The sequence below is a fragment of the Pseudonaja textilis genome, chromosome 1 (genome assembly GCF_049901715.1).
Source record: "Pseudonaja textilis isolate UNSWEBS1 chromosome 1, rPseTex1.2, whole genome shotgun sequence".
In the NCBI taxonomy this organism is placed as follows: Eukaryota; Metazoa; Chordata; class Lepidosauria; order Squamata; family Elapidae; genus Pseudonaja; species Pseudonaja textilis.
The window spans coordinates 159,982,791-159,993,001 of record NC_141990.1 but is presented as its reverse complement, the minus strand read 5'-3'; the positions used below and the strand labels follow the sequence as shown (position 1 = coordinate 159,993,001).

At 39.2% G+C, this 10,211-nt stretch overlaps 1 protein-coding gene across 10 annotated transcripts in view; it reads left to right on the top strand.

The window, feature by feature from the left end:
* The first annotated feature begins 1,158 nt into the window (after nucleotides 1-1,158).
* Nucleotides 1,159-10,211, top strand: part of MLPH (melanophilin) — a 71,940-nt gene continuing 62,887 nt past the window's right edge. For 5 of the 10 annotated variants that reach the window (XM_087919543.1, XM_087919539.1, XM_087919540.1 and 2 more), the window contains exons 1-2: nucleotides 1,159-1,463; nucleotides 10,021-10,154. In XM_087919543.1, the coding sequence (XP_087775669.1) occupies nucleotides 10,045-10,154 (110 nt within the window). In that variant the 5' untranslated portion in view covers nucleotides 1,159-1,463; nucleotides 10,021-10,044. The remainder of the gene's footprint in view (nucleotides 1,464-10,020; nucleotides 10,155-10,211) is intronic. The other 5 variants (XM_087919544.1, XM_087919542.1, XM_087919541.1 and 2 more) reach the window with 2 other exon arrangements.

Genomic DNA, 10,211 nt, shown 5'->3' with positions numbered 1-10,211 from the left:
TCCAAACAAGCTTTGCACAACAATGAATATGAGAGTGACACCAAAGAAATTCAGTGTACTACCTACACAGAACTTCCTCTTCTGAAGCCAAGTGCTACTAGCACGAAGGCATTCCAACAATGAAATCATTTTGTATATTTTTTATTTGTTCAAGGACGGAAATAGTTTGATGAATAAAGAAGAAACGCTATTGTCAAGGAAGCCCAGAGCATACAGACTCGGAATTCCACATTCTTTTGCTTACTATAACAAAAGTTAGTTCTTCTGTTGCCCAACCCCAAGCACATCTTTAAAGGAAAAAAAAAACTAATTTAAAGCTCCTCTGCTTCTCTTTCTTAACTCTTCAAAAAAATCTAAGGAATAGTCAGTTCAAAGTATTGTGAAATTCCTGTTCCCTCCCTCCCTCTTTAGAATGAAATCAGATCCTGCGCTTCAAATCAGACATATTTGAAGCGCAGGGTTTGATTTCATTCTAAAGATAAATCAATGCAATGTCTGTGTTAATGATCCTGATTACTTATTCAAAAGAAAGTTGCAGAATAATATTGGGGAAGGTAATTTCCCATACCTTTACATCCAAAGAAACCTGAGCAGTGTGTCACTTGTATGGGAACAATCTGGCAACTGGTTTTAGTTGCCTTGCTGTATGTATATTTTAAGGACAGAAGTTGGTGCAAAAAAAAGTCCAAGATTCATCTCACCCAGCATCCTGTTTTCAATGTGGGGCAACTGGATACTTCCAAAAACTGAAGCAAGGCATGAAGGACTGGTCTCCTCTGTTGCTTTGTTCCACCAATTTATATTCAGAACTGCAACGTCTCTGAATACAAGGTTTTAGTAACCATCATGACCCATGGCCTTTGGCAGGCTCAATCGTATTGCTTTTTCGAGTTGTAAAACAAGAAAATGCTCCTTGTTTCTTTTGCAAGGCACTAATTAAAAGTCCCATTTGGATCAGACATACAACCTCTGCAACGTTCACAATCGTTTTGTGCAAAACGACTTGCCACCTAGCTATGCCCACCGGCATTTGGGGGAGGGGGGGAGAAACGTACAATATCGGGCAGCTGATTAACCGCAGAGCCGGGCCCTCCTGCCGCCGTCTCTGCAAGAAAGAGGCAGCTCTGCAGGAAGTTCGCCCGGAGTCAAGTGCTAATCGGACCATGTGATCGCTGTGCCCGATTAGAGGTTAGTTCTGGGGAGCTCCAGGCTAGAAGAGAACATCGGAGAAATCTAGTGTGGAAAGCATGTGACAGAGACTTTTTGTGTGCGTGTGTGTGTTTTAACAGGCTTTGCAGCAGAAAAGAGGCAGAGGTCTGGGCAATACCTAGCCAACAGAGCTATCACCAGGCAAGAAAGAGAATCAGCCCATGCGAAGTTCAGGTGCTGTTTGTTAAAGACGTTTGCCCAGCAGAACTGACCGTCGAGCGGGCAAGAACCTAGACGCGGGGGATCGAACGAAGGTAAGGCTCTGTGACTGAAAATAGGTGACAGGCAAGGAACCTTTGTAGTAGAGGCCCTGCCTGCACCTTTCGGGTCTTTTTTCCTCGGGAACCGAGGCTAACTCTGAAATCCTCGCACCAATTGCAATTTGGCAACTAGCATTTTAGGATCAAAGAAAAAAGGATTACCCCCTTTTTGCATAGTAGATTTCAGCTAAAGAGAAGGGGGGGCGGAATTACAAAGGATATCCAGGAAATGAAAAGTGGCAGGTGAAAGAACACTAAGCCTTTCTGCTCTTTTTCTTTTCCAGAAATAAATAATAATAATAAATTAACTATTACTTTAAATGTTAATTGTATCAGCCATTTCTAATATCTCCTGATTAATCAGTGCAAAGGATGAAAACAAGTCATTCTCAAGTGCTTTGGAAAACTGGCCAGAGTGCTTGGAAAGGCCATGCCTATTTACGAATTAAACAAGAAAACTGGTCTTGCAAATACATTAGCCTGCCAGAAATACTTAATGGCAAACAGAAAACTGAGAGCTAATAAGTGTTTGCAAATCTGTCCAAATCCAATAAGTCTGAGCAAATGGCCTGCAGATCCAGTACTTTTTTACTCTCATAATAACACTGATTAAAAGTAAATTTTATTAGAATTCAATAACATTTTGTTTTGATTATGTGCTGCAAGTGGAACTCAGCTCTAGAGACACATACAAGTAGATTTCTTGGCAACAAGGTGGAAATGGTTTGTCTTTGCCTTCCTGTGTGTTGTGGATTTTGTTTTTCTTCATTGACTTGACTTGCGTGACTGAACTGCTAGATTTTCTCTTGGTCTCCCATCCTAGTACAACCAGGAACAGGCTACGTGTTACTACCTAACTGGGCAGAGGGAATCTTAAGCATTTTGGGTTGAAGTGTCAGTCGCATGAACTCATTTCTTCTATTCGCTTTTGACCAGCAGAGAAATCAACTAAGATAAAGGGTTTCTAAGACTCCGGCCTAGTTGGCACAGTCTCAATATGTGCCTGCTTTACTAAACATTGCAAACATTGTCCTGAACATGGTTTATGTGAGTGTAGAAACTGCCTCTGTATATAGCTTAGGACAAAAGAGATGCTCACTGCAAATAAAAGAAAGTTAAGTGGTTAAATGTACTTCACTTACACTACTGACTAGACTAAATAGAAGTGAATAACTACATCTTTTCGGCTGTAGTTATAGGGTGACTTGGCAATCCCTGGCAAGGGACAGTTTGCATGTTTCATTGCATTGAATTATGCACTTGAGCAAAGACGACTATGTTGCATCCATTTATAAATGGATATCTAAGCCATCTTTCTGTATGCAGATCCATTGAAAATAGACATTGAAGTTGAATATAAAGCTAAGCTAATCCTAAAACCAATTAGGTGTGTAAATTAACTTTGCATTGATCTTTTCCTTAAAAAGAATGGATAAAATGTCAGTTGATGGTCATGTCAATGTTTTTATTGGATATAAAATGATCTGTTAAAGCTCTAAAATGCCATTCTTGGGAATACTATGTGTTTATATTACAAGAATGGTATAGTACCCACATTTTAATATGCTGAATACTGCATGACAGATGTACAAACAAAAATCATATTTAATACATTTTGTGTGATTTGGACCCATGACCTAACTTCTCTTATCCATTATTAACTAATTTCTTAGGTTCTGTGATGGGAAGGCCCTACAGCACTGGTATCAAACACGATTTCATCAGGTGGTGTATTGCGATGTTTTATGCTTTTGTGGAGCTGGGGCAGGGGTGGGATGCTACCGGTTCTGCCCGGTTCTATAGAACCGGTAGCTCTGAAGAGCAGCAGACACTGAACCAGTTCTGTGTCTGCTGCTGTTTGGCCCACCTACCCGCCCCGGCTCTTACCTGTCCTTTATTTCCTGCTTTTCAACCTCAGCTGCTTTGCGCGGCACAGCTGAGGTTGAAAAAAGCAAGAAAAAAGAAGCTTTCCAAATGCCGTGTACCCACACACAGCATTTTTCAGCTATCCGGATGGCACAGCTTATTTTTTTTTTACACGTGCGCGCAGCACATGCGCCCGCAAAACATTACACCAAACTGGTAGTAACACCGGTTGAATCCCACCCCTGATCTGGGGTGCATGGCTTGCATGTGACGCATCTGGCCCGTGGGTCACCAGTTTTTGCCTGCCCTAGGGGACAAGGGTTTAGACACTGTACTGCTTTGTTGTCAGGGAGATTCCTAGTTTTTGCTAAAAATTCCTTCTAACTCTCCCCCCACCTCCACATACACTTCAAACAAGATCAAAATGTTAAATCTTCTGGCAAGTAGAATATCATTGTGGGACATTTGGAATTTGACAGGTGTTAAAAGATGCAAAGGGAAATCTGTAATGTATAAAATGAGGTTTCCTGCTTTGGGGAAAGTTCTGTTCTATGGCAAATAATTGCTATTTAGTTACTCCACACTAGGGGACCCTCCACACTGTTAGGGTCCAGAAATGCTCATCAAATTAGGAGCAAACTCCTGATATATTTATTTTATTTTATTTATTTATTTTGATTTGTCAATCGCTTACAAGATAATAGGTATAAGTATATACATAGTTATGAATACATGAAATGGGTACATATAAGAAAAATAAAAGAAACAACAGGACAGGGACAGTAGGCACGTTGGTGTGCTTATGCATGCCCCCTACAGACCTCTTAGGAAAGGGGTGAGGTCAATAGACAGTCTAAGATTAAAAGTTTTTGGGGTTTGGGGAAGAAACCACAGAGTCAGGTAGAGTATTCCAGACATTGACCACTCTGTTGCTGAAGTTGTATTTCCTGTAATCAAGTTTGGTGCGGTTAACCTTGAGTTTGTATCTATTGTATTGTTATGGTTGAAGCTGAAGTATTCATTGACAAGTAGTACATTACAATGTATGATTTTATATACTATACTTAGATCAGACCAAAGACGGTCTGTATATATAGTATATTGTCTGAGGACAATGGTATTACAAGTCATTATGGTTATTTGTTTGTTTGTTTGTATCCTTCCTTACTACTTTTACACATAATTCAAGGTGGTGAACATACCCAACACAACTTCCTTTTCCTGTTTTCCTTCCAACAACAACCCTGTGAGGTGGGTTGGGCTGAGAGAATGACTGGCCCCAAGTTATCCAGCTAGTTTTCATACCTAAGGGGGGAGGGACTTGAACTCATAATCTCTAGTGGTGTCTTAACCACTAGACCAAACTGCTTCACCTTTGCTGTGAGAATGTATTGATGTAATGCTGGCTGAGAAACTGACTGAGAGCTTTGGAGTTTGCCTGATTCACTTTGGACTGATCATTTTGATCTTCAGCATTGAGCAATGGCAAATGGCTGCATTTTCTATTTGGTTTTATTCAGAAAAAATGGCATTAACTTTGTACAGATAGTGCTCAAGTTGCAACAGTACTGGAGTCTACCAATCACTGCTATCACATGACTAACCTAATTTTAGGACCTTTTTGTAGCAGTTGTTAAGCTATGGACTAGTTTTCCTGAAAAACAGAAATGCCAGTTTTTTGCAAAACCATCATAAACTGCAGCAGTTAACTATGTATGATGGTAGAAACAGACATAAGTGCAGGTTGGTTGCTGAATGTCCAAAGTGCGGTCATGTGACTGTGGTGGGGTAACCATTGGAATTGTAAATTTGGGTTTTTAATACCCTCTGGATATATGTGTTGCAACTTCAAATGATAGCTAAGTGTCTGGAAAGATCCATTAATTGGGGGGGAGGTGTTTCTTCTGTGCTCTCACCTCAAAACTTTTTATTAATGTATCTTAATTCAGTTACTTTAGGAGAGAATTCAATAAAATGTGCAGTCATAGTATGATGTTTATTTAGCCCAAAGGTCTTCAGCTTTGGCAAATTTGAGCTAACATGACTGGAGGAGGAATTCTGGGAGTTGAAGTCCACAAGTCTTACAGCTGTCAGGTTTGAAGACCCCTGATTTAGCCATTTTTTGTTTGAAGACTCTTTGTGACAGGAGCCCCTTTTTGTGGGGAATACCCTTGCTATTGTTTTAGATATATTATGAAGACTTTGGCAAAAGAAATTACAGTTCATTTAGTGACTGTTTGAAGGTACAATGCAGTGATAGAATTCAATTTTTTTTACTACCGGTTCTTGGGCGTGGCAGGGGAAGGATACTGCAAAATCTCCAGTCAGAGGTGGTATTTGCCGGTTCTCCAAACACCCCAAAATTTCTGCTAGTCCCGGGGTCATGTGATCACCTTTTGTGACCTTCTGACAAGCATAGTCAATGGGGAAGCCAGATTCACTGAACAACCATATTACTAACTTAACAATTGATTCACTTAACAACTATGGCAAGGAAAATCATAAAACGAGGCAAAACTCACTTAACAAATGTCTCACTTAGCAAGAGAAAATTTGTACTAAACTGGAATGATACCTTATCCTGGTTGTAATAAGTTGTGTATGTACAGGACACACCATAAAAAGAATATTTGCACTATCCAAAATCTGGATCACCAATGAATACACATAGCACAACAGAACATTAAAAATGAAAATATAATGGAAACACACAAACTTTAATGATTTAAAGGGCCTGCATAGATGAGAAGCATTTGCTGGAGGCTAGTAAAATCATTGAGATAAACTTTTTGGTCAGTGGCCATCTTTCTCCTTCATTTCTGGGACTTTTATGGTTCCATTATTTAATATAATCTGACCTAAAACAATAAGGTTTTTAAAACATCATTGCTTTATTGGGCCTGGTTAAGCAGAGAGCGTACTTAATAAATGGCAGAAATTGAAGAAGCATAAAAGATTGGTTTGATATATTTCTCTCTTCATATCTAAATATGGCTGTTTGGGAGTTGAGATGCAAACATTCAATTTTAAGTTACTCGCCAGCCATTTCTCATCAGAAGATCCATTATGCTCTTTATTATATGCTATCTAATGAGCAAAAACATAACGCGTGGAACTGCCAGCAATATCTGGCTTCCTGTTGATCAATTAAGCAAATAGCTGTGTTCCTAATCATATCCAAGTAAACCGGTAAATTGATCCGCAAATCTAAAAATCAAATTTCATGTGGCAATATTTGCTCATTCAAGCAGAATGTCACATTTGTGTAGGGGCAGCTCCGTATTAATATGGGAGGAATACATGAGTGGCAACAATTATTTCATAGATATGGTCTCCAAATCAAATATAAATATAGATACAATTGTTTAGACAGACTTTTCTCCTAGTACAGTTGGTCCTCAAGTTACAACAACTCACTTAGCGATGGTTTAAAGTTATGACATCCCCAGAAGTACTTACGACATAGTCCCAAAGTTACAAATGTTCCAGCACCATGGCAGTCATTCACCCTTATGACCAACTGCAGAGACACTGCAACATTCTCCCTGCCTATGATAAAGTAGACCATAACCTGCTACTTGATAAGATAGAAAATGTGGTATAGACAGCATCACTACCAGATGGATTTTTAACTGGTTAACCAACCACACTCAACATGTAGTCCTCAATGGAACTGCATCTACACGGAGGGAAGTATGGAGTGGGTTTCCACGAGGCTCTGTTTTAGGCCCAGTGCTCTTCAACATTTTCATCAATGATTTGGACAAGATAGATAGGGAACTCATCAAATCTGCCAGTGACACCAAGCTGGCAGGAATAGCCAACACTCCAGAAGTTAGGCTTAAGATACAGAAGAAATAGCCAGCACTCCAGAAGATGGGCTTAAGGTACAGAAGAAATAGCCAACACTCCAGAAAATGGGCTTAAGATACAAAAGGATCTTGACAGACTTGAACATTGGGAGCTATCTAACAAAATGAAATGCAATGATGAAAAAGTAAGGTTGTACATTTAGGCAGGAAAAAAAATGCACAGGTACAGTATATGTGGTACCTCGCTCAATAGTAGTAACTGTGAGAAGGATTTCGAAGTCCTAGTGGACAATCATTTAAATATGAGCCAACAGTGTGCTGCAGCTGCCAAAAAAAGCCAACACAATTCTAGGCTGCATAAACACAGGGATAGAATCAAGATCACGTGAAGTGTTAATACTTGGTAAGGCCACACTTGGAATACTGCATCCAGTTTTGGTCACCACAATGTAACAAAGATGTTTGAGACACTAGAACAGGGTTGTCAAACTCACGGCGTCACAGCAGCATCACGTGACGTATCATGACTTTTTCCCCCTTCATTAAACTGGGCGTGTGCATGGCCAGCGCATGATGCCTCAAGTTTGACAGTCCTTCTCTAGAAAGAATGCAACATATAAAGAACAGTTGCTGGAATTGGGTGTGTCTAGTTTAATGAAAAGAAGGACTAGGGGTGACATGATAGCAGTGTTCCAATATCTCAAGGGTTACCACAAAGAAGAGGGAGTCAAGCTATTCTTCAAAGCATCTGAGGGTAGGACAAGAAGCAATGGGTAGAAATTAATCAAGGAGAGAAGCAATCTAGAACTAGGGAGAAATTTCCTGACAGAACAATTAATCAGTGGAACAACTTGCCTCCAGAGGTTGTGAATGTTCCAACACTGGAAGTTTTTTAGAAGAGTTTGGATAACCATTTGTCTGAGGTGGTGTAGGATTTCCTGCCTAAGCAGGGGGTTGGACTAGAAGACCTCCAAGGTCCCTTCCAACTCTGTTATTCTGTTACTGACCATCAAAATTTTTGTCACCCCAACTCTGGAATGTAACACCAACTCATCTTATTTCACATTCAGTAGGGCTCTAGTTATTCCCCTTGTTTCTTCTTTAAATAAAAGCTTTCCTTGAGTTCCAGTTGGTAAACCTTCTTCTGAATCTGTTTCTCATTCTTATTTATTGAGACCATACGTCTGTTTTGCTCTTTTTTGTCACCTCATACACAGGTAGTTCTTGACTTACGACCACAATTGAGCCCAAAATTTCTATTGCTAGCTAAGACATTTGTTAATTTACGACCTTTCTTAACAGTCATTAAGTGAATCACTGCAGTCGTTAGTAACATGATTGTTAAGTGAATCTGGCTTCCGCATTGACTTTGTTTATCAGAAGATCACAAAAGGTGACCACATAAACCTGGGATACTGCAAACGTCATAAATATGAGCCATTTGCCAAGTATCTGAATTTTGGTCGCATGGTCACGGGTTGCTGCAACGGTCGTAAATGTGGAAAATAGTCGTAATTTACTTTTTTTAGTGCTGTTGTAACTTGGAATTGTCACTAAATGAATTGTTATAAGCCGAGGACTATTTGTATCACAATCTTAAAGGCTTCTATCCTCATTTATAGCTCAGGTATATTTACTGTATTCATTTTTTTGAATACTATAATGTGTTTATATTTACTGAATATGCATTCTTTATTCTTTCAAGATAAGAAGAAAAATGTTCCATAGGTTTTGTACCTCATATCTGCACAGTGTCCTCCAGTTATTTTCTCTTCTGTCTTTTGTGCTGTTACCTTAAATGGAAATTTCTTAGATATCTCATACTTGAGTTTCCATGCTGAATTTTATTGTCAAAACCCTGTTAGCTCTCCATTTGCTGAGTGAATTTGTTCCCTAGAAATTGGCTTCCTTATATTTCTTCCATAGTGTCTGCTTGCTCTGCTAGAAGTAGCCACTCAGAGCAGGCAAATGGCAGCTCTTATTATATATACACCTTAAAAAAATAGCTATTCAGGAGATTACCTTCTCCATCCAAAGTTCCCTGGAATATACATCTTTTTTGTTCATTCCCTTTGCTTTACCTTTGTAGTCCTGCCAGTTATTTCTGATTAACTGAATTATATTACAGACAAAATTACGGCAAAGCTTATTTAAATGCCCAGTGACAACTAAAATTTATTTTTGGAAAATGTCACCAACTTCTTTTTGGAAGGACAGATTCTATATATTGCTGGAACTAAACATTTTCAATCTTTTTCCATTTGTCCATCCATTTTTACTACAAGTGATTATTCATACATAGATTTTGGCAGCTCTAAAAGAAGATAGTTCTCTCTTTAATTCATCCTAAATAGAAACTAGTTTCTACATTATTCAGAGAAAGCACTATATTTACCTTTATAGAATGAACGCTTCCTGTAAATCTAAACAGTTTTAAACAAAAACTAAATGTCAGACCTGCCCCAATCTGATCCCTTAGGAAAGAAAGACCCTTGGCTCCATTCGATTAAAGCAAAGGGTTCTTTTACTGAAGGTGTTGGTTGCATGTTTTGAGAATGCTGAGGCGTTTGGGGGTAATCCACATATTTTCTCAAGGTACCTGGCCTTGGGATGCTGGTACAAACTGGATCTGGATGCTTTGGTCTTTATCACCTGTCATTCCCCCTTCCCAATTTCCCATCATATACACACACAACTTTATTGCTCTTCCATCCTCCTCCCTCCCTTCTAGCCTTAGATGGTAGGATGCCTGTGAGGCGCCAAGCTGAACCAAGCAGAGCTGACATTAAATGTGCCTTGGAAAAAACCCAAATATCTCAAAATAAATTGTAGGCATGTCCAATTTGATTACATTTATCTTACTTTTATTTCAGTTTTAGGGGTTTTACTTTCTAAAAATGGGAAAGAAGCTTGACCTTTCCAGGTTAACAGATGAAGAGGCCAAACATGTTTGGGAAGTAGTTCAGCGGGACTTGGATCTTCGCAAAAAAGAAGAAGAGCGTTTAGTGTGAGTATTTAAAACCATAGAAATGCTTGGTGACTTGTCAAATGAAAATGCAAACTG